General features: G+C 56.7%; 2 protein-coding genes across 4 annotated transcripts; both read right to left on the bottom strand.

Moving 5' to 3' along the window:
• Positions 1–580: 580 nt before the first annotated feature.
• LOC306806427 (mucin-4-like) lies at positions 581–13377 on the bottom strand. Of its 2 annotated transcripts, XM_079315165.1 has the most exons (13): positions 13224–13377; positions 7070–11419; positions 5599–5738; positions 5161–5325; positions 4733–4888; positions 4123–4253; positions 3204–3292; positions 2633–2816; positions 2089–2237; positions 1760–1879; positions 1423–1464; positions 913–1299; positions 581–882 (listed from the first exon to the last, which is right to left on the bottom strand). In XM_079315165.1, exons 1-12 carry the CDS (start codon positions 13282–13284, stop codon positions 1283–1285), a joined length of 5604 nt encoding a protein of 1867 aa, XP_079171291.1. In that variant the 5' UTR covers positions 13285–13377; the 3' UTR covers positions 581–882; positions 913–1282. The 2 variants fall into 2 exon arrangements, with proteins under 2 accessions (XP_079171291.1, XP_079171292.1); XM_079315166.1 differs by lacking the exons at positions 7070–11419; positions 13224–13377 and adding an exon at positions 6397–7032.
• A 3839-nt stretch (positions 13378–17216) lies between these two features.
• Positions 17217–23667, bottom strand: LOC306806257 (uncharacterized protein). 2 transcript variants are annotated; one of them, XM_079314803.1, is made up of 6 exons: positions 23370–23667; positions 21515–22234; positions 18617–18988; positions 18283–18402; positions 17911–17996; positions 17217–17695 (listed from the first exon to the last, which is right to left on the bottom strand). In XM_079314803.1, the coding sequence occupies exons 1-6, from the start codon at positions 23434–23436 to the stop codon at positions 17621–17623; spliced, it is 1440 nt and encodes a 479-aa protein (XP_079170929.1). In that variant the 5' UTR covers positions 23437–23667; the 3' UTR covers positions 17217–17620. The 2 variants fall into 2 exon arrangements, with proteins under 2 accessions (XP_079170929.1, XP_079170930.1); XM_079314804.1 differs by lacking the exons at positions 21515–22234; positions 23370–23667 and adding an exon at positions 20128–20717.
• Positions 23668–23746: the final 79 nt, after the last annotated feature.

Below are 23746 nucleotides of genomic sequence, written 5' to 3'. Positions count from 1 at the left end.
GTGCTAGTGCAATATAACCAGACCCTGTAGAGCCCCTGAGAGCAGGGGCAGGTGGGGCAATGCAGTGATTGTAATCCCTTAGGAACCAAATAGAATAAACCAAAAATGTTGGCTTGCTGTTAAATTGTCTGCACCTCAGGGATCCCTGCACCAGCCCTGCTTCACTGTCACTGAGTCCTCCAGTCCCTGCTTTCTGCTGGTCCCATCCACAGAGCCAAAGTGAAAATGGATGTTAACTTTATGGTGGCTTCATCCCCTCATTTTCTCTACACACCTGCAAATCTCCTCACTGCTTTCATGGACACTGCTTACAGTGGTTCAGATCATGCAGGTCAGGCTTTGGTCCCCAAAACATCCCACAGACCTTCAAACCTGGTGACTGGGAGATGCTGATCCTAGGAGGGTATATCAGACTCCACCAGACCCCAAATTCCCACCCCATTCACTGTCCTAGACCCTGGCTTAGCTGTATCTCCAGCAGTAAAGCCAAAACCAGAAATGTCCTGTAATCCTGCTGCTCTAAGCCTGCCCTGTCCCTGCTTCCCACCCCAGCTTGGCAGGGGGCATGGCTGCTGCAGGATCAGTGATGCTCAAACCCTTGCAAGGTTTTATTGAACAAACAAGATTTTACAATGATTTATTTTTTAAGAAAGGAAGATGCTCTCTTATACACAAAAAATTATTTTTCTTCCAACATTTCTGATCATGGGGCTGCATTTTGCCCTTACACATCTAGCAGACATATTGATCTGATTCTGGCTTGATCTGGAGAATTGTCCCTTCTCCTGGGCACAGGGCCCAGGCACCACTCAGGGAGGGATGGCTGGGAAACAGAAGTGGGGGACAAGACAGGACTGGCTCACAGGACAAGCCTGGTGCACCCTGATATTCAAGGGCTTGGCCACAGACAACTCATGTGTGGTATTTAACTCTTTCCCTGCATGCCAGGGGTCCAGCCTCACCCTGCAGCATGGAGCACAGTGGAATGTAGGAAGGACAAGGCTGGTGTGTGCAGTGGGGGTACCTGCCCACCTCCCCACCAGTTCTGCCCCTCAGCTGCAGCTGGGAAAGAGAAGTAAAGCAACTGAATCATTGGGACACATCTGGGTTAGAAATGTGAACTTGTTCCAGGGCAGGCAACTGCAGGCACTGGCCAAGTGAGCTGTCCTGCATGGTGGGCAGGGGTGATGGGTTCTGTAGAGGGAAAAGGAGAAAGAGCAGATCAAAGGACTTGGAGGATCAGCCATGGCCCAGAATGTGTTGTGGGTGTGCAACCTCCCAGTTACTTGTCTTCTTCATCTGCAAAGAAAAAATCAGATTTGCTCAGGCACCTTCTCCTTCTGGGGCAAACTGGGAGCCCTGGGGTGTTTTCTTCCAGGGGAACAGAGACAGAGGGAAAGGAGACCCCAGAATCATGCTCACCTGTCTGCTCATCCGAGTCATCCTCTGCCTCCTCTGAGGAATCTGTTGAGGGTTGAAAAGCCCCACATCAGCTTACACCATAACCACATTTGCTGTGGTCCTCCTCACCTCCCAGCATCATTGCCTCCAGACTGTGCTGGTGGTTCTGTGCTGAGGGAGATGCCCCCACAGCCCCACACAGTCCAGGGCATGGCACAACCTGCACAGGAACACCCCAAAACCCTTCCCCATCTGCTCAGAGCTCTTGCTGCCTTAACCATTGGGAGGCTGAGCCATTCCCTCCCAGCCCTGGGCACCAAGACAGCATCACCCCAGTGGCCCTGAGCTGCAGACCCACCCTTGCTGGGTGCCTGGTATCCATCACAGCCAATCCTCGGCCTCTTCTCACTGTAGCGGGCACAGAGGTGGGCACTGCCCGCCCGGTTACAGCACCAGTCATACAGCTTCAGCTCCTGGTCTGCAGGCACAAAGGACAGTAAGGGGCTGAAGGCAAGAGGAGGGAGATGAGCTGCTTCCAACTGAGGCTTTCCTCAGCTTTTGGCAGCTCCACACTCCCTCCAAGGGAAACAGCATGTCAGGAAACAGGTCGGCACAGAGATTAAAATTATTTACAGGCTACAGCAATGCCAGCCTCAGCCAGGAGATGCCAAGGCTGGCTGTGCTTACCACGGTAGGGTGAGGCCTGCCTGGAGGACCTCCAGTACCTCTCCTGCCTGCCCTCGAGGAGCTGGTTCTGGCTGTCGTACACGCAGCGGACGCCGGCGCCGTGCTGGTTGGGGGAGGCCGAGTGCAGCATGGAGACACGGGCACCCCACCTGCCTGAAACGGGCAGCAGTGAGCCTCAGACAGCCCTGCCCAGCCAGCACACCTGCCTCAGGGCAAGGATAGGGCCAGAGCTGGCTCCTTGTTATCCACCACTCCCACCACATCACCCTCGGTACAACAGGATTGATGGAAACCACCTAAATGGTCCCCCAGGGTGAGGCCCTGCTCCCCATGCAGGTCAGACTAACTCTGGCCACTCTAATAAGACAAGAAAAGGTCAGCCCTCAATCCTCCTCTCTTTTCCTGTCACTGAAGGGTAGGCCATCCCCCTCTCCTTTTTCTTAGGGTCACCTGCCCACCCTGCAGCTGGGACCCCAGCCACCCTTGCAGGAAAGGTGAGGAAGGACAGCTTGGGATGAGGAGGGTGAGGAAGCAGCATGTTCACTTGCCTCCACGGCTGCTCTTGAAGCGTGGGTCCTGCTGCCCTTGCTGCAGGGAGCAGGGGCAGGTGGGCAGGCCCTGGCTCCATGCCCTGGGCTCCTGCTGCTTCCCTGTCCACGCCAGGCACTTCAGCCAGTAGTTGATGCCCACACGACTCTCCAGCTTGTAAATCCACAACCCACGGAGGTCTGAGCAGGGAGAGAAACCATGACCTGTCATCTTTGGCCAAGGGGACCACAGGGGCTCTTTTGTCTCAAGGTGAGTCATGTGGTGCTGATGCTGGAAACTAAGCCCATGTTGATGTCCAGCCATGGGACCCCATGTTCAACAGCCACCCAAAGAAGGGAAAGAGGGGAAGAGGCTCTTGCCAAAGAAGCAAGCCTTGGGACAGAATCATTGGCACAGAAAGTGACCATGGGCACAGCCAGGATGTTTCAGCCTCAGGGCATAGCTAGTTCCCAGGGGAAATGTGCTTGAGGGGGAAAGCCTGGCCTTGAGCACTCAGTGGCAGGCTGCATTTCATTTCCTGGGAATATTCCTCTCCTTGTGAACCCACCCCAGCTGTGTGGTACTACCTGTGTTGTAGCCCCTGAACTGGTCAGGGCGATATTTAGCAGCTGGAGATCTCTTAGTGAGGTCATCATTGTGGTAAAAGCCATCCCCACTGAGTGAAGAGGAAAGAGGAAAAATCAGGGGTTGCTTTTCCTGGCTGGAATTATCCCATCCCCAGCCTCTTCAGCCATCCTAATCCTGTGCCAGTGGAATTGCAGCACCCACAGAGCAGCTCTTGGGACAGGAGGGCAAAGGCATGAGCTGCCCCAGCCTGCTTCCTCCTCTATACAGGTACAGCTCCTTTTGGGTGCTGCAAACATTTCTGCTACATCAGGGGCTGAGTCCACAGACATCTGAAGACCCCAGGAGCAGCTTCCATGGTTTCTAGCATTTTTCCAGGCGATTTGGAGCACACACACACACACACACACACACACACACACACTGTGCTGCCCGCGCTTCCCATCCAGGCCACCTTTTCCTTACCCAGCTGCAGCAAGCAGCTAATGAGAAAACCCTGGAGACAGCATGTACAGGGCAAGACGTAATGTGAGGAGGCAGGAAGCAACTGCTCCGGCCAAGCACGGAAATCCCTTCCCTGGGCTGGTGCAAAGTTCAGCAAACATCCCCTATTTCCCACTCCTTCCACCCAAACCGTCAGGATGCTGGGGGCCCAGGACTCCACAGGGAATTGTGGAGCTTACAACAAGCACAGCCCAGCAAGACAGCATGCTGCAGCATGATCCAGTCCCTAATGGGCCAAATTTGTTTGTGAGGCCCCTATATGTTAGGATATATGGGCATGCAGACCTCATCTGGGCTGTCCTTGTCCTTGGAGGGCACTCCCTGGGATACTGGGGAAGGATTCATCCAGAGGGAGCTGTGGGTGGGATGCACCCCAGTGCTCAGAGGAGCCAGGGTTGGGGTGCTGAGCTGCTGTACCTGGTGTAGCCAATGAGCACGTTGGTGGAAGGGAGCCTGCTGTAATCCCACTGCATGCCTCCATCCTGGTACAGCATCAGGATGTAGGACCTGAAGCCATCAGTGGTCAGGACAGCCTGGTATGTGACTGTCTGGGGAGAAGTGTTGCAGACAGGTAAGAGAGTGAGTAAAGATGTGGGGTTTATAATTCAGGGTGTGGGGCAGTGCTTGCTGGCCAGGCTGAGGTCTGGAGGGAAACAAGGCAAACACAGCCAGGCCTGGTTCACATTTCACATGGAAAATGTGACGGTTTTACTTTGAAATAGTTCCATGACAGGCTTCAAATTCACCCAGTTTTATGCCTCTGAAAAACAGCATTTCTGGTGTGCAATAAACTCCCACCACCTCAAAGAGAAAGGTTTTATAGAACAGGGAAAGTTTAACCAAAGGTATCCCTCAAAAAACCTGAAAACCACCAAAACATGGGCACAGCCCAGTCCTTTTTGGCAGAATTCTTCAAGACTGGCCTTTGTCACAATACTGGTTCTTATTTTTAGGCACAGAGAAGGTCATTGTGGGTCTTGGGGGCTTTTGACAGCTCAGCAGTGCCTGTGTTCCATCAGTCCCTTACCTTGCGGGTGTCAGTCCGTGCTGCATAGGCAGGAGCCTTCTCCCAGGTGATTTTCAAGGTCCAGACTGCAGAGTAGGAGGACCTGAGGTACCGCCGGACCTTCGCTTCCACGTCCAGGACGAAGGGCGGCTTGGGCGTGTTGAGGGTGGAGAACTCCTGTGGGATGGGAACACACATGTCTGCATCAGCTCCCAGTGGGACTAAACAGGCCTAGACAGGGGTCACACACTGTAACCAAAGTGCTGGATGGGATTTGGATCCCTCAAGAGGTGACATAGCACCGACAGCTCTTAGATTTGGCTCAGAAAAGGGAAAAACCATTTGTGGGCTCCATTAATTACACATCTCACAGGCATCCACAGAATAGATGATGAGTTTATAATCAAAAGGTGTTTTGTGCAATCATGCTCCCAGTTGGCTTCACTCACCTGGTAAAAGGTGGTGCCAACACCTCTGGAGAAGTCAGCGTTGTCCCAAAACACAGCGATCATGGGGACCTCTTCGTGGCCATTGAAGCCATTGGGAGGAGGGTTGGGGTACGTGAGGACACTGTTGTCTGAGGCTGGGAAAATGATCTGTCCATTGTCTGTAAACTGAGCAGAGGGATCCTTCCATCAGGTGAGATCAGGAGCAGCCCTGGAGTGGGATGGCAGCCCTCCCATTTCCAAGTCCATTTTGAGCAATGCCCAAGGAAAGCCACCACCTGCCACTGCTGAAATGGCCACAAAGTCACCTCCTGCTGCAAATAGACCACAGCAGCATCCCAACAGCTTTGTCCCCACAAGAGTCCCATCCCAGGCACCTGGTGCCTCTCCCAGATTTTTGGTATGGCGCTTGCCCAATGAGTCAAGCCCAAGCAGACTCACGTAGAGAGAGCGGCGCAGGGTTTTCCCAAATGGGAATCCAGTCTCGGGCTTGAAAAGTGGAGAATTAAAATCCACTCTTCTTTCCACATACTCCCGATCATTTTCTCTTGCTCCATACCCATAGAGGGGCACAGCTGGAACTGGAAAAGAAAATAAACAAACAAACAAACAAACAATGAAACCAACCCGCACTTACAGTAAAGCCTTTGGGCTGTATTAAAAATGTAAAAGGGCTGAAATTATCTTGCTTCTACTGGAACAGAACCTGGGCAGCAAAAGGATGGGGGGACACTGCCTAAAGCCTCCAGGGACACTCTGCATGTCATCTTCCCTTGTTCCCCCTGCTTTCACTGCCTCACACAAACACAGCTGCCCTAAACCTGCTGTGATGGCCTTTTCTGTCCCCTGCTTCAACCAGGCCTGTTGGGACACCGTGCTGAATGACTGCCATTAGGAGGGGAAGAACATTGTACATGGACTGTGGCAGGGGACAGCACAGAGTTAAACACCCACAGCTCTTTATAGAGACTTTTACAGCCTCCAGTTCCCTATTTATGTCTGTTTTAAACAAAATATATTTGGAGGGGATGGGTTTTCCAGCTGTGGGACTGTACTGAAGGCAGGCTCGGCCTGCCAAGAGTGCAAGCTCATGTGCAGGGGCTCATCGTGCTCATGTCCCCCAGGATGCTGTCTTCAAATAGATCCCTTGTTTTCTGGGCACTGAATGTCCCTGAGGATGATCCATGGGGAAACTGGATGTGTTAGTGCCACCCGGGCTGCTCTGTGAGCATCACGTACCTGCAGGACTGGGCGGCAGGGCTGGGGCAGCTGCTGGCACTCCTGGAGGGGCTGGCACCACAGGGGACGATGCACGGGAGGTGACAGTGGCTGTTCCTGGCCTGGGAAGCACCTCCCTGCCCCTGGGCAGGGGGGGCCGGTGGGGCTGGGCTGGTGAGGGCTGTGCTGCAGGATGTGGCTGGGGGTGCAGTGGCTGGGGACCTGCCCTGGGATCCCCCCCGGCCTGGGGAGGCTCCAGAAAGGCTCCACCCAGAGGTGGAAGGGGCTCTGTTTGCCAGGCTGTTGGGCAGATCCCTGCCCAGGAAAGGCTGCAGGGCAGCAGGTGATGAGCCACCAGCAGGTCGTGGCCCCAGAGATTTTGCTCCAGGACTGCCAGCACTGATGCCAGCAGGAGGAAGGCCAGGGAGCCCTGGGCTCCCCCCAGGGAGAGAGTGAATCTCCACATGTACCCCGGATCCAGCAGCACTGGGAAGGAGATGGATTACATCCCCTTGCCCTGTCATGGCTCCATGGAGCACAGCACTCCCTTCTCCAGGAACGGAGCTGTCAGCATCCCCAGAGGGGGCTCCGGGGCTCCCCGGCTGGGAGGGAGGCAGGAGCAGGGCAGCCCCCCCTGGCACAGCAGCCCCCAGCTCTCCCTTTCCCCCTGCAGAGGACCCCACTGTGGACTCACGTGCCGAAAGCCCGGGGCTGGCAGACTCTGCAGAATTTCCTCTCTGTGGAGCAGAAGGCAGCACTGGGGAAGCGTTGGGGGATATGGGGGCATGAGGGGACGCTTCTCCCAAAGGTGCTGGCATGCCTGAGGCCACCTCATCTTCAAGAGACCATGACTGAGCACCTCCAGCTTCTTCTGGCAGCCCAGCTGGTGACCCTGGCAGCAGGGGGCTGCTCCCACTCTGGGTGCTTGGTGCAGAGTTGGGGTCCCCACTGGGTACCAGCCCCGAGCTCAGCCCACGTCCAGGGAGAAGCAGAGAAGCAGCCACCGAGGTGCTCATGCCATTGGAAACACCACTGATGTCTGGAGCTGCTGGGACCAGGCTGGCACCAGGGGAAAGGCCCCCATTCACAGAGGCTCCTCCAGGCACCTCCACCACGTCAACTTTGCCCAATTTTCCGTTGGAAAGTTCAGTATTGGCACCAGTTTGAGTGCCAGGGGCAGACACAGAGGCTTCTTGAGGCCCAACAGGCTCCAAGCCTGTGTTCAAGCCAGCAGCAGCTCCAGGAAGGCTTGTTTCATCAGCAGCCTTGCCTGTCCCCACGGGTAATGAAGACCCCTCTGTAGATGAGGAAGAAGATGCAGACTGCAGCACACCTCCCATTTCTCCATCAAGGGAAACTGAACCAGTTGGTCCCATTCCAACAGGAGCCTGGGAATGTCCTGTGGACCCTCCATCACTAGCCCCTTCACTTGCCCCTTCTTCTGCAGCAGGAAGGACCCCAGTGCCAGCACCCAGGAAGGGCTGAAGACCTTCAGCAGCACTGCCTGCTCCTTCGAGTGCACCCAGACTGAATGAGTCTGAAACAGAGGATGCTGCAACATCACCACTGGGAGAGGTTGAACCAGATGAGGAACCTGCACCAGGCAGTTCACCCTGCTCAGGGCTGACACCTGAAGGACTTGTCTCTGTGTTCGGATTTTCACTCTCTGGTGCCTGTTCCACATTCCCTGCACTCTCAACACCCTGCGCCAGACCAAGCCCTGGGCCTATTTCACCATCTGAAGAGGCTGGGGACAGACTGCCAGGGCCAGTGGCTGCAGATGAGATGGGTCCCACTTCATCACCCCTTGACACAGAAGGTGCCACCCCATCACCGGGAGAGGCAATAGCAGATGGGGAACCAGTGCTGGGCAGTTGATCCATCCCAGCTGCTATTGCATTCCCTGCACTGGAGCTCAGGGATGGCTCAGACTCAATCCCACTGCCTGCTCCTTCCAGTGCTGCCTCTGCCGTGCTGACTCCTTGCTCTTCTGCTGCTGGCAGCCCCACATTTGTGCCAGGCTGGTCCCCAAGGCCAGGTGATGGGAGTTCTACAGGTCCATGAACTGCTGAGCTGGGGGTGTCCCATGCTGAAGTCGAGTCAGTATCTGGCCCTTCAGCTCCAGGGAGACCTGATCCCACAGGAGCACCTGCTGCTGTTCCCCATGGCTGTGACCCACCAGAGGATGGAGACCCAGGTGCTCCCTGGGCAGCACCGAGGTCAGGGCTCACTGGTGTCTCTGCCTCAGACACAGAGCCAGCCACAGACTTCAGGGGTGGGAAAACAGCCCCAGGAGCACTGGCAGATTCACCAGGCAGTTCCCCTGGTCCTTCAGCTCCCGAGAGATCAGGCTCCATTCCAGCATTGCTGGGAGGTGCAAGACCAGGCGAGGACTCTTGTCCCAGTGCTGGGGCTCCCCCTGTTCCTGTTCCATCCCCAAGTGCTGATGGAGAGGAAAGTTCAGGATTTACCATATCCCCTGTATCTTCTGCTGGCAGCTCTCTGGTGTTAGTGAAGTCCTGCTCAGGGCTAACAGCTGAAGGACTTGTCTCTGTGTTGGGATTTTCACTCTCTGGTGCCTGTTCCACATTCCCTGCACTCTCAGCCCCCTGCACCAGACCAAGCCCTGGGCCTATTTCACCATCTGGAGAGGCTGGGGACAGACTGCCAGGGCCAGTGGCTGCAGATGAGATGGGTCCCACTTCATCACCCCTTGACACAGAAGGTGCCACCCCATCACCGGGAGAGGCAATAGCAGATGGGGAACCAGTGCTGGGCAGTTGATCCATCCCAGCTGCTATTGCATTCCCTGCACTGGAGCTCAGGGATGGCTCAGACTCAATCCCACTGCCTGCTCCTTCCAGTGCTGCCTCTGCCGTGCTGACTCCTTGCTCTTCTGCTGCTGGCAGCCCCACATTTGTGCCAGGCTGGTCCCCAAGGCCAGGTGATGGGAGTTCTACAGGTCCATGAACTGCTGAGCTGGGGGTGTCCCATGCTGAAGTCGAGTCAGTATCTGGCCCTTTAGCTCCAGGGAGACCTGATCCCACAGGAGCACCTGCTGCTGTTCCCCTTGGCTGTGACCCACCAGAGGATGGAGACCCAGGTGCTCCCTGGGCAGCACCGAGGTCAGGGCTCACTGGTGTCTCTGTCTCAGAAACAGGGCCAGCCACAGACTTCAGGGGTGGGAAAACAGCCCCAGGAGCACTGGCAGATTCACCAGGCAGGTTCCCTGATCCTTCAACTCCCAAGAGATCAGGGTCCATTCCAGCATTGCTGGGAGGTACAGGACCAAGTGAGGACACTTGTCCCAGTGCTGGGGCTCCCCCTGCTTCTGTTCCATCCCCAAGTGCTGATGGAGAGGAAAGTTCAGCATTTGCCAAGTCTTCTGTTGCTCCAGGCAGCAGCTCTCCATTATCAGCAGGAGGTACTGAGGGCTGAAGGGCTGGAGGACTCATGTCACTCTGGGTATCTTCATGGGGACTGGCATCCCCTGAATCTCTTGCCTGTGCCATGTCCCCTACCCCCTCAGTTCCCTGACCCTGGATCCCAGCAGTGGGCCATGCCAGCCCATCAGGTACAAAAGGGGCTGGGCTGGGAGCATCTGAATCTGAGCTCAAGCCAGTGCCAAGTCCATCAGCTTCCTGGGGAGCTTCAGCTGGCATCCCTGCTGTCTGAGGCTCCCCAAGAGATGGAGACAGGGCTGCTTCTGGGCCAGTAGCGAGGTCAGGACTTGCTGGTGTCTCTGCTGCACCAACAGCTTCAGGCAGGGTGCTGGCTTCAGCCTCTGGGGCTGGGTAAGCAGCCCCAGGAGAACTGGAGGTGTCTGTGGGGGATGTCAGAGCATCAGGAAGAAGCAGTGGCTGTTCTCCAGTGGGGGTCTGCCGTGGGGCAGGCTGGAGGGATGGACTGGCCAGATCCACAGCTCCCACATCCCCTGTGGGCAGTGCAGTGGCTGAGACTGGGAGATTCGTGTCGCTCTGTGCATCAGTGGGAACCCCTAGGGCTGGCAGTGAGGTGGCAGTGTCCTCTGTTTCCTCAGGTGCCACTGGTGCCCTGCTGGCTGCAGGTGACAAGGCTGAACCAGAAGTGTCTGATGACACCCTGGGAACTCCCTGCCCATCCCCATCACCACCATTGGATGGTGTCAGTGAAGTGTCTGGGCTCAGTGCCTGGCCGGGGAGGAGGGAGGACTTCCCAGGGTTTTCCACTGATCCTGATATTGTTGGGCTCTCTGGAGGTAGGTGGGATGAGCTGGCTGTGCTGAATTCACCATTTATTGCATCTCCTGGATCTCCAGATTCCGAAGCCAAGGGACTTTCCTCACCAGCTGGGGCCATTTCGCCTGCTGGCTCTGGGTTAATGTCCTCAACCCCGCCCACTGCTCCATCCTGCTGGGCTGGAAGCAGCTCCCCGGCATCAGGACTGGGGCCCGAGGAGGAGCTGGCACTGGCTTCACTTTGAGTAGCTTCAGGCAGGATTACACTTTCCTCCTTGGCTGTGGTCACCCCTTGGCTCAGTAGCACAGTGACACCAGCAGTTGGCTCTGGCACCCAGGTGACTGCCAGTGGAGGGGTGGTGTGGAGGGATGCAGTGGCAGTACTGAGGTCTGTGTCTTCTCCTCTGTCTGCAAGGATGTCCTCCTTCACCTCCTCAAGGACAGGGGTGGTTCCCAGAGGGACATCAGGGGTGGCCTCTAGTTCATCCTGCACTGCTTCTGGGGTGACAGCGGGGTGCTGTGCGGTGATGGCAGCAGCAGTGGCTGGATTGGGAGCAGCTGAATTTCCCTCAGTACTCTGGGTTGTGTTAGGAGCCTTGGTCCCATTCACCAAAGCTGGCACTGAAGAGCCGTATTCACTTGTCACCATCACTGGGTCTGTCTCAGTCCAGGGAGGGAAGGTCTCAGTGTCAGTGTCAGCTGGTGTGGTGCTCATCTCTGCAGGGAGGGTGGCACGGGGCCACTTGTCCTCTGTTGTCATGGGGAAAGCTGTCCCCTCAGTAAAGGACACATCGGTAGAGACGGGGACAGCAACAGCAGCCCCGAGCCCTGCAGAGAAGCACAAAGTGGAGTGTTACAGTGGGAGCTGGCAGCCTGCCAGGCTCAGACACCTCTCCATGAGAATCACAGAGCTGCCACCACTTCTTAAACCCCTTCTGCCCCATCCAACAGTCTTACAAGGCCCTGATTTAAAACCCAGGGAGTGTGGTCTGAGCTGCCTTGGGTACAGCACTGCACACACCATCCCCAGCAGCAGCAGCTGGGAGCTGAGACCAGACGCAACTCACCACAGGTCAGAGAGAGACACTGGAGAAGCATAGAGGCAAAAGCAGCTGCTGAAACCCAGTCCAGTCATGTTGGGAATGGTACTGGGATCCTGGTCACCCGGTAGAGCAGGAGCCCAGTAAGTCTAGTTCATAGCCCTGGGGGTGTCTGTGGAGCTCTCAGGGCAACCCTCAGCCCTCTTTCCATCACTGCAGGGACAGCTCTGAGCACAGTCGCTCCTGCAGAGCCTGGGAGGGTTCTGTGATTTTTCACCTTTTGGGTGTCTGAGGGACATTTAAATAACTTTACCCAAAGCCCTTTGTCAGACAGGAAAGCCAAGGCTTAGGGAAGTCTTCCCTGACTGCAGATGGATTCTGATCTGCTGCATTTAAAGCAGGTACAATAAAACTCTCCTGGGCTGGGTGCCTGCCTGCTCCTGCCCCCATCCCTCTTGCCTCCAGCTGAATGAAGGCACCAGGGATTCCCAGGAGGGAATATTTGCAAGCTCCCAGGACCAAGCCCTTCTTACAGCTCTCTCCTTCTGCTGCCAAAATCCTAACCCACATCCAGGAGCTCTGCTGAAAGGAGGAGACACCTGCCCACACCCCAGATGTGTCTCCCAGAACCACTGGCACCCATAGGTGACATTTCCCAGGCTCTGGGATGACCAAGCTGCCATGAGGAGCCGGGTGGATCTGCTGACACCTGGATTTAGGGAGCTTCAATTAGGGGAGATGAAGGGCACCCCCATGGCAAGATCCAGCAGGGCTTTGCCACAGCCTGACAGCCCCAGCCTGTTCCCAATCCCGGTGCTCCAGTTCATCAGGTTCCCCCTGACAGGCAGCCAGATCTCCCTGCAGCAGAGGTGCCTCCAACCTCACCACTGGCTCAGCTCCTCAGCTCCCAGATTGCTTCTGCAGGGTCATTCATGAATATTAGCTCCTGTGCCAGGCCAGTCCTAGAGGGATCCATCCTCTGCTAGACCCACATTCCCTCTCCTGGCAGGATCCTTCAGTGTCATCTTCCCTGGTTGGAAAAGGCTCTTTGTACCAGCCCCCTTAGCCAAAGGAGCTCAGCAGCTTCTGTCCCATCCCAGGGAAAACAAGGTACATCAGTTGATTCACCCCAGTTTAGTTTGGCCCACTCACCCTGTTAAATCCCTGTTTTATCTTAATTCTTCAATGTGGAGCAGGAAACACCATCTATCCCACACACCCATTCATGGGAAGTTTGTGCAAGAGGGGCCCCAGCACGGAGCACCAACATTTGCTCTTCCCTGGGATGTGGGAGGGGTGGGAGCATCCTTGGGTCCTGCTCTGCCAGCTGGCTTCCCTTTGCTGGAGGGGTACATAGCTGCCTGCAGGCTCCCAGGCTGGGCTCTGCTCTCTCCCATGGCTCCACGCCTGCAACCAGCCCCTCGGGGTGATGCCTGCCCTGTCAAATGCTTTTCCAGCTCTTTGGCTCAATGCCTTGCAAGGACTGGTCCTAAGAAGAGTTTCTACTGAAGCCAGGAATGAAAAGCATGTACCTGCTGCACCCTGACAGGGCTCAGGTAGCACAAGGGCTAGCAGAAAAAGACAGGACATACCGTGCAGAATGCAGGCGCAGCATCCCAGGAAGGCGGAGAGCGTCCATCCCCTGGTCCCCATGCCTCAGGCCTCGGCACAGGCAGAGCACTGGGAAGCTCAAAGGGAGGAGAGAGCAGCAAGGAGCAGCTCCCTCCGTCCCTCCCTGTCTGCCTCTCCTGCAGAGCTGGAGTCCCACAGGTGCTCCTGCTCCCTCCTATTTATAGGGATGGCAGAAGGAGGCAGGTTGCCGACGTCCTCTCCCGCCCCCGGTCCCTTCCCTCCAATGTCCCTGTCACCTTTCCCTTCCGGTCGAGCCCTCCCCTTCCCAAGGGCTGGATGCCCTGTTCAGCTGGGCATGGGCTGGGGTGTACCCAAAGCCCACCCTGCAGGGACCCACATCCCCCAGGACCTGGGCTCAGCCTGGTGCAGCTCCCTGGGCTGCCAGCACCAGAAGGTGAAGCTGAGCCTAGAGCCATTTGTGGCACTGCCAACAGTGGCATGGCAGTCACCCCACAGACCCCACAGAACCTGCTCCACATGCAGGGCATGGGGCCACAGAGCAGTGTGTGGTGGTGACAGGGCAATGCCAGCTGGTGTCACCATGCCTGTGAGGACACCATGGACACTAAAATCACCAGCTGAGCCATGTCTCAGCCCAGAGCAAGGCAGGACACAAGTGTCCACTTGATTCCCTGGGATCAGAGGCAGGTTATAAAACAGGGAGAAGAACGGCTGGGGTCAGGCCCTGGGGTGTCAGTGAGCTCCACCATGCTCAGCTGCAACTGTAAGCACTGGGGATCCCTTTTCAGAGCCCCAGAACATCCCAGTGGGGTTTGAAACCTGCACCTCAGTCTGGACACAGCAATGCTGGGGTGCTGGGAGAGTGTAAATGGTCAAGAGAAGCTTCTCTTCAAGGTTGGACCAGCATCCCCAGAGGATGGAGCAGGAAAAGGAACAGACTCAGACCCCCTTCCCTGCTGTGGGGATCCCCTGAGTCACTTCACCCCTATGTCTCACCCCCTCCTCCTCCTGGAGCAGCTATTCCTGCACACCCCCTTGAAAACTGCTGCCAGCTCCCCTTTGAACAGCATTATGCAAACTCCCACCACTATATGGTTTTGCAGTCAATTAAACACTTCTTAACTAGAAATGCCCCCAGGCAACTCCTGCAAAGTGTTATGAGAGGTGTTAGGCAGTACACAGTGTCCCGCTGGAGCTGGGCAGGCAGCACATCAAGTGACACCCCAAACAGCACTGGGCAGTGGGGATGGGGACATGCCAGGGGGGGCCAAGTCACGGCTGATCAAACCCCATCCTGTAAAACCCACGCACTGCCCCCGGCGCTGGAACAGGGCAGGCGATAAACCAGGGGGAGCGTCGCTCACCTGGAACCAAACACCTGCCCACCAAAATGCCACCGTGGGTGTAAAGCTTAGGGGAACAGTGCACTGGGGTCTTGCAACCAGCACTGCACATCATGGGGTGGCTGACCCATCAGTGACCACCTGAGCACTGACCACACCACAGCCGATGGAGGATTTGAGAGATGCAAACCTGCCGTGGGAGAGTGGTTCCTGCCCATGCTGACGATGCTGTATCACTCTGGAAAGCAACCCCAACAGGGAATACATGCTGACACTGGGGAGTGTTGCTGCAGATGGTGTTTGAGGTGCAAAATGTGGTGGGAACCACAGGGATTGTTGCAAACATGCTGCTCAGCAGAGAGGAAAACAACCCGGCTGAAGAAAGGTGCTGGTCCCAGCCTGCCTGCAAGCTCCTGTCCGTGCTCCACAGAGGCCAGCACTGTCTGCAGACCCTTGTGCCTGCAACTCCTGCCCATGTTGTCCCCAGAAATTCCCATCTTCCAGTGGAGTCATGGAGCTGACAAACCAAACTCATCCCTCTGCTCAGGCATTGGCACACCCTCCCAAGAAAGCCCAGAGCCACCAAGGGATGCCTTATCTCGAGGACAGTACCCTGCTACCACTCTGAGAAAGGGAATTTTATTGATCTTTTTGCTATGTCTGAAACCAAGGTCCTGGCAAAGCACTGGTTCCTGTAAAAGTCATTAATCTGCTGTTACCAAAGACCAAAGCATCATGTGGGCACTGGAGCCCTTCAGGGGCAATTCCATGAATCCCAGCACCCAGGGGCTCTGCATCATCCAGCATGGCAGAGCATGGCCCAGCACAGTGCCTTATCAGCTTTCCTGGAATTAATGGGCTGGTTATTCCAGTCCTGTGGAGAACACAGCATCTCCTACTGGCTCCCTTCCAGCCTCCTGGCAAGGGCATTTGGAGAGGGCTCAGGGCTGGCAATGGGGGAAATCAGGTTATCCATCAACCCCACAGGTTCTGGATGACTTGGCATGCTGGGTGTGTTGCAACATCCTCCTGCCAAAGAGTGGGAGCTGGGCTATAGCCAGGGTAAAGAGAAGGGGGACACTGGAAGGGACACCTGAGTCACAGGGGACTTGAGACACACCCCATGATGCTGCCAGGTCCTCCGAAGGTGACAATCATGTTGGGCACAACATTTGTTCCTTTGGACAATGCTGAGAGATTGGAGTGCATTACAGCAAAGAGAACTCTTTAGTGGACTGGGAAAGCAGCAGGACTTGGCTCCAGCCTCCCAAGCCCCTCTGATCAGAGGACTGTGGCAGGCAAGCAGCCATGGGGTGAAGGTGGCACCTCAAGGACAGCAGGCACAGAGAGTATGGGCAGTGTCAGGGGCTTGTCAGAGCTGGCAGAGACACCACTGCCTGGCAGTGACACCACACCCTCCCACTGTGCCCCTCTTGTCCCTCCCAGGCTGGTGGCAGAGGGGACCAGAGCATCTTCTCCCCCCATAGCCCCCCAACCAGGACAGGGGTGGAAGGCAGCTGTGCCAGCAGAGAACAGTGAGTACCCTGGTCACCTTTTCATCCCAGCACTTCAGGACCTTTTCCTCCCTTTGTGACGCAGTTTGGCTCCATTACCCCGGCCTTGGCACTCGGCCATGTCCTGGGGTCTGAAGTTATGGATTCAACAGCCGGAGAAAACAGCCCAGTGGGATGCGACGTGGGAGGACTCCTGGCCCAGCTCCAAGGCGTAGGCAGACCACAAGGATTTCTTTCCCAGCACCCCACCAGGCAGCCAGCACAGGGACCCTTTCCAACAGGCTTTGCCCTGCTCCCTGGCTCCTTGCCCAGCTGCTAAGGGACCTCTCTCAGTCTCGATGGGTCCAACAAGCCCCAAAAGCCAGGCAGCATCCTAAAGTGCAAAGGGGCCACCCTGGAATGCAAGGGCTGCCCCAAATGGGAGCATCCTGACAAGCTGCCTGGGCACAGCCTCCAGCCCCAGCCCAGCCTCTCCCAGGCCCTGTGAACTGGGTGATCCCACGGTGTCTCTCCCCATCCTGTCCAGCTGCTGGCTCCTTCCCAGCCAGTTGACAATCCAGGCAGCCTGAGAGAAGTCCCCAGGTTAGAAATCCCACAGCCCCACACACCCTCTCCCAGCCCTCCCTGTGCTGGGGCAGTGAGGGCTGCCAGTGAGAAGCAGGGATCAGCCAAAAACAACCCCTGACACGCAACAAGGCTATTTTGCTAATTATTTCAGTTTTCAATCTCCAGGCGAGGTGGCTTACTTAGGCTAATAATTGCTTCAGTTGGATTTTATCTGGCTAATTAATCAGTTAATAAATGACTTTGCTGCAGGGGGACAGACGTTGCAGCCGTCTCCTCAGTTGGGGACTGAAAAAAATAGGGAAGGAGCACAGCCCATGGGATTTCCACAACCTCAGAGTGCTGCCCCTGCACTCTTTGGGGCAGAGAGCTCCAAAGCAGAGACCACCAGGCTGGTGGGATGCCAAACCATCCTTGGGAATGTCTGCAGCAGCCCCTAGTGGGAGGGGACAGACCTGAGCTCATCTCTCCACACAAAACTCTTGGGACTTAGTTTTCCTCACCACCACCTCCAATAGATGGCAAAGCTGAAAACTGGGAAAGGCAACTTGGAAAATAAAGAAGTCATCACTTCAACACAGAAAATATGGAATTTCTATTTACTGCCCTTCATGGGTGTTCTCCTCTGTCAGCACTACTACAGGTGAGCCTTGGGCACAGCAGCACTGGGGGCTTCAGGTCTCCTTCCTCCCATTCCTCTGTCCACAGGGTGGCTTTGATGGCTGAGCCAGCTCAGTCCCAGATGTAAAAGCCCATTTCCATGGGGTCCTCTTCTCCCAGCCCCCCATAGGGCTGGAGGGGGTCTCACCACAGGAACCAGGTCAGGAGCAGGGTGGTGGGAGGGCTTGGGCTCTTCAGACAGGCTGTGGGAAGGGGCAGGAGGGGACTGGGGGTACAGAGTGAAGGACAGGAAGCCCCAGGTTCAAGAGGAGCTGCACCACCATGGAGTGAGGAGCTGGGAGCAGGTGGCTCTGGTCAAGTCCTCCTCTTCCCTCGCCACGCCAGCGACAGGCCAGCACACGGGAACTCTGTCTGCAGGTTCTCACGGAGCTGGGGGAAAGAACAGACATCATACTGTGCCAGAGAGGGCTTCCCAACCCCTGTCCCCACATAGAAAGCGCCTGATCCTAGACTGTGGCAGCCAAAGGAGGCTCTACCCTTCGTCTGAAAGGGCTCTGGATGACATTCAGTGCAGATGCAGCCATTCCCCTCCCTGAGTGAACCACAGCTGGCAGATGCAGAGTGGGATCCCCTCCCCTCCTCACCTTGGACAACACCAGCTCCTGCACTGTGGTGTTCCCCAGGTCCAAAGGGCTGGTTAACCTCAGTGACAGAAAGAGGTGAGAAGCACCTAGGGATTAAAAACAGGACTCTGGTTATTGCCCTTGAACCCTGGGCTGTGCCAGAGGACCTGGGGGTCTCTCCCCAGGGTTGCTGGCACAGACACAGAACATCCTCCCAGGTTGATTGTGTCATGGACACACTACACTGTCAGAACAAGCCTCTCACTGTACAGCAAATCATGTATACCCCAAAGCATCAGCACCTCCACACTGAGAGCACAGCAAGAGGAGTGGGGCTCCAGGGCCCCCTGCACTGATGCTGGGGGTGGTGATGCCCACGGGCACTGCACTTACTGGTGTTGGGCAAGACAGAGGGGCAGGCTGTTGGCAGCTCTGACAGGTCTGTAGGCGTGCTGAGGGTGGTAGCCTCGGAGGTCTGGGCTGAGCTGGTGGCAGGGGAAGAGGGCTCAGTGCCTGTGCAAAAGAATGTTAGGTTAGTGCTGTCTGCAGAGGTACAGGGTGCTCCTGCAGCTGGGGACAGGCCTAAGTGAAGCTGCCTATATGAAGCCACCCAAGTACATGGGACTCCTGTAGGGATTTGTCACCCTGACCACATCCCTGCATTCCAGGCGCACCCTGGCTGAACCCATCCAGGGCTGCACTGGGGTCCCAGATACTGTCAGGGTACCTGAAGTCGACTCCATGGTTGAGGGGAATATGTCAGGGGTGGTCTCATCTGGGTCAGTTGAAGAGGAGGTGCTCATGGGGTTTGATGTGCTGATAACAAGGCTGGCTGTGGTGTCTGCCAGGGTTGTCAAGGACTCGACTGAATCTTCTGCAGCTGTGGTGGGAGGAGGCACACTGGGAGGTGAGGTGTTGCCAGTCTCTTCGGATGTGCTGGACTCCTCTGGGGTGGAGGCTTCTGTTTCAGGGCTGGAGGAAAGGAGGGTGGCTGTGCTGGTGGAGTCAGTGGCAGGCAGCAGTGTTGAGCTCTTCATAGGTGTTGAGGAGGTAGGGAGAGGTGGAGACACAGTTGCTGTCACACCCATGGCAGTGGTCTCTGCAAAGAATGGGGACAATGAGATGCACAAGGGTTGGTGGTGAAAGGCTGAGTCCATGGCCGTGCTGGGGATGTGCAGCATCACCACCACAGTGAGCTCCCTGAGGAGATCAGAGCTGCACATCAGCCATGGAGCATTGGGAGGGAGAGCTCACTGCTCTGCATGGATCAAACACATGGACCTCTTCAGTGAATATCAGCAGACCACATAAATCCCCAGCCTGACAAAGCAGGAACAAGCCATGGCCATCGCTGGTTTCAGGACAGAAACTCCTCCAGGCACCAGTCCTAAGACCCATTCCACCATCTTCACCCATCTCTGGAGGAAGTCAGACAAACCCGTCTGACAGGAAGAGCCAAGCAGGAACTGGTGACCGTGAGATGGTCTGGAAATGCAGCAGCAGCAGTTTAAACAAACCCTCTGTGCTCAGATAGTCAGGAACTGATAGCGGTGGGTGTAAATAATGGCAGTGGGGGAAGCAGCCCCACAAAGGAACAAATCCCAGGCTGCAGCTCAGGATGAGCTGTTAGAGACGTGCTGTGACCCACAAAAGCTCTGGGGGGGAGGGGGTGGGACACAGGAGGGCTGTCCTCTCTTCCACTATGGACTGTGCCAGAGCAATGTGCTGTCCCCAGAAAAGCCCAGGGATCTGTAACCCTCTCCAAAGGATAGGCAGGACAGCCTGGCTGCCTGGACCTTTGTCAATGGCTGACTTTGGGATTCCAGATTGGATTCCCCAGCAATCCCAGCATAAACCCAGTGAGTCTAGGGCTCTGCTCAGATGAGGATGGGAAACCAAAACACAAGCTGCCATCTGCTTTCAGCCAAGCCAGCCAGAAACTTCCAAAGCCCCTGGCAGCCACGCCCTCCCTGCGCACAGCAGCTGGTTAAATAAAAACACAGAGAAAGGCAAAGGTCTGACCCCAGCCCTTGCCAGGTGAGCATCTGCACAGAAGAGCCTCATCCTCACAAAAGGAGAAGCAGCAAGTTCACCTCTGCTTCCCACTTAAGAAGCAGGAAACAGCCCCACAGCATTCCACCCCCTTCACCCTGCAGGTGCCACCCCTCCACCCTGGGGACTGCTGCTCCCCGCTCACCACCCACCCTGTGGGGAGTGTGGCACCCCACTCACCCTTACCCAGAGCCAGGTGCAGCACGGCGAGGCAGGTGAGGCTCAGCAGCAGCAGCAGCAGCAGCAGGGGCAGGGACAGCCCTCCTCTCTGCCCAGCCATGTTCAAGGGAGTGGGAGCTGACAAAGCCCCACAGGCAGCACTCTGAGTGCTCCCCACAGCCCCAGCACTGGGGTTTCCAGTTCTCCTTCACCCAGCAGAGGAGGAGCATCCAGGTGGGTCCTTTTACCTTCCAGGTGCTGGCAGCAAGGCAGTGGATTCCAGCTGACAGAGACACTCTCGAGGACTGGTGCAATGCCCAGCAAACATCAACTGCACAGCTGGGCCCAGAACAGCCACAAAAAATGTGGAGGGCAGGCCACCAAGGCTGCCACTACCACAGACCTGGCTCCTGTGGCTGTCCTCTCCCTGCTGTGGGGAGGGTAACAATGGAAAAAAGCCCAGGGCTGAGCCAGGCTGCCTGGAACCCCGCACTTCACCACAGGGGTGATGTTTGGTGGTGGCTCCCAGCACCAACACCCTCAGGAGACAGCAGGCAGCTCCGTCTGAGCGTAAGGAGCCGGCCAGGAGAGCAGGCGGCGCTCAGGAAGGGCGTGCTCCAGGCTGAGGATTTGTCCCCTGGGCTGTCTGAACAGGCATCACTTCCCTGTGTCACAGCTGAAGTGTACTGCTCACAGCTGGGGCTGCTTCCTTCTGCTCAGGGTCAGGGCCAGGAGCACTGAGAGGCGCCCGCAGGCCTGGGCCAGCTGTTGGCATTCTGCAGGCTGGCTGGAGGGCTGGCAGGGCACAGCCACCCTGAACAGCTTCATGGGGGCACTGCCAGGGCACGGGCACACAGAGGCCATCAGCACTCTGATGAGGTGCTCTCACAGCCTAGGCATCAGGCCAGGGTGCAGGTACTCTGTGAGGATACAGTACTCTGCTGGGTACAGGGACACCAGGAACATGTGCATGGCCAGGGGTACTGGGGCAGGGTACAGTCTCCCTGTCCTGGTTGAGGTGCACAGTGGGCTGTCACCGGGGTACATCTGCAGTCCCAGGATAAAGGCTCCTGCAACAGCCACCAGGATACAGCCACACCGACAGGACACTGGTGCCCAGAAAGCAGCACTGCCAGGGGGACTGCTGGGGTACAGTGACACTCCTTGGGGTACAGGGTACACAGATCCTCCAGAGAGTGTGTACATACAGGCTCAGTGCTGGGGGCACAGCCACATGGCAGTACAGTCACACCACAGGGGTCCCCAGTCTGTGACACACCCACTGGCCTGCAGAGCCTGGAGACCAGGTGGCCCCGAGGGGAAGAAGCCAAGTGCCTGACTGAGCAAGATGGGAGATCCTGCAGGGATTTACCACGCTGATCCTGCCCTCTGGGTGCCCTGTGGCTGCACTCACCTGCAGTGTCACTGGGGGTCTCTAGTTCCACTGGGGTGGAGGTACCAGGGGTGGTCCCAGGCATGGTCCCAATTGGCTGGCTGGGGACAGAGAGCTCTGTGGTGGTACCAAAGGAGGCCATGGTGTCTGATAAGACCATCAAGGGCCCATCTGAAGTGGTGGAAGGGGTGGTGGAAGAAGAGGTGATGCTGGTTCCCAGGGATGTGCTGCCAAGCAGTGTGGTCATGGCTGGCCCTTGGTGGGTGGTGGTGCCAAGCATCGTGCCCACCCCAGTGGAGGAGAGAAGAGTAGAGGTGGGGGGAGGCAGCATGCTCATTTCAACTCCAAATGAGCTGGCAGCCAGGGTCGTGCTGGTCCCCACAGATGTGAAAGTGGGAGTCTTGTCACAGTCAGATGTCATGGCCATGGAGGTTGGAGTTGGGGTGCTGGTAGTGGTGAGCCCCAGCCCTGCTGGGGTACTGCTGCTGGTGGGTCCCAGTCGTGCTGGGGTGGTGCTGGTGGTGGTGGGTGCCAGCCCAGGTGACACAGGAGTGCTGTGAGCTGTGCTGCTCTTTGCCTGTGACAGGGTGATGTTGGAGGCTGCCAAGCTGCTCTGCTGAGCTGTGGAAGCATTGGGTGTGGAGACGTCTGTTGGAATCTTTGGGGTGGAGGTTGCATGACGAGAGGAAAGGAAGGTGGCTGCAGTGCTTGAGCTGGTGTTGGGCAGCTGTGCCATGGTCTCTGTGGGTGTCAAGGAGATTGGGAGAGTCAGGGATACAGGGTTTGTCATATCTTGGACAGTGGTCCCTGCAAAGAGGTGGAAAACAGCACACACACAAGGGCCAACAGTGAAAGGCTGTGCTGGGGATGGTGCAATATTAACACTGCCATGAACTGCCCAAGTCTTGCATCAGTCATGGATCATCAGGAGTGGGGATTCCCTGTCCTGCATGGATCAAGCATGTGGATTTCCTGAATAGCAACATGATAATCAGCCAGGCAGACCACATAAATCCCCAGCCTGACAAAGCAGGAACAAGCCATGGCCATCGCTGGTTTCAGGACAGAAACTCCTCCAGGCGCCAGTCCTAAGACCCATTCCACCATCTTCACCCATCCCTGGAGGAAGTCAGACAAACCCGTCTGACAGGAAGAGCCAAGCAGGAACTGGTGACCGTGAGATGGTCTGGAAATGCAGCAGCAGCAGTTTAAACAAACCCTCTGTGCTCAGATAGTCAGGAACTGATAGCGGTGGGTGTAAATAATGGCAACGGGGGAATGCTTTGTGGAATTAGCCCCACAAAGGAACAAATCCCAGCCTGCAGCTCAGGGCAAGTTCATGAGAGATCTGCTGCAACTCACAAAAGCTCTGGGAGGGGTAGAGGGGTGCAGCAGGAGGAGATCTACAGCTGTAGTTTTACAGGCTCTCAGGAGGTACAAGCTGCAGATTTATTCCCAGTGCTCCGTTCAAAACTGCTCTTACTTTGCATCAATTGCAAATGTTGGGATGGCATTTGAAGTTTTCCAGGCCTAGTACATCCCATTGCCATCTGGGCAGAGCCTTTTGGTGCTACTGGGCAGGCTGTAGCAAAAGCAAGGACCAAGGCTCAGCAAGGGGGTCCAGCTGGGCCTAAGATCCTCTCTCCCCAGGAGACCCACATCAGAGGCAAAAGAAATAGAGCTTGTTGCTTGTGTTCTATAAAGCACTACCCTGTTCGCTCACTAGGATAGGGCTGAGATGTTGGAGAGCAAACAGCACCTGAAGTGTTCCACCTCTGTGGGTAAAGTCACCCCAGGGCCACCCACCACCCTGGAGAACGATTCCCCTCACTCACCCCCACCCCTTGGGCAGCTGCACATACCGCTCAGCCCTTACCCAGCGGGAGATCCAGCACGGCAAGGCTCAGCAGCAGCAGGGGCAGCCCTCCCGTCCCCCGAGCCATGTCCAAAGCCGGAATCCCAGCGCCTCGCAAGGTGGGGACTGAGGACACAGGCGCGGGGAAGGTGCCAGCAGGGAGCTACGCTGCCGAGTGATGGCTGAAGGTGGTTGGAGCCGCTTCCTTGTTCCCGGGGCAGGGAGGGGAGGCACCAGCGGCCACTGACACCACTCCCGGGCAGGTGCAGCGCCTCGGGCGCGCCGGGGCCATCGCGGCAGCACCTGGAGCGCGCGAGGGGGGCGGGGCCGGGGCGGAGCCGCGCCCCTCGGGACACGGGCACGCCCTGGGCACGCCCCTCGGGACACGGGCACGCCCT

Source organism: Erithacus rubecula (genome assembly GCF_903797595.1).
Source record: "Erithacus rubecula genome assembly, chromosome: 11".
NCBI lineage: Eukaryota > Metazoa > Chordata > Aves > Passeriformes > Muscicapidae > Erithacus > Erithacus rubecula.
The sequence above is the reverse complement of the archived record's forward strand: the minus strand, read 5'-3'. Positions and strand labels throughout refer to the sequence as shown.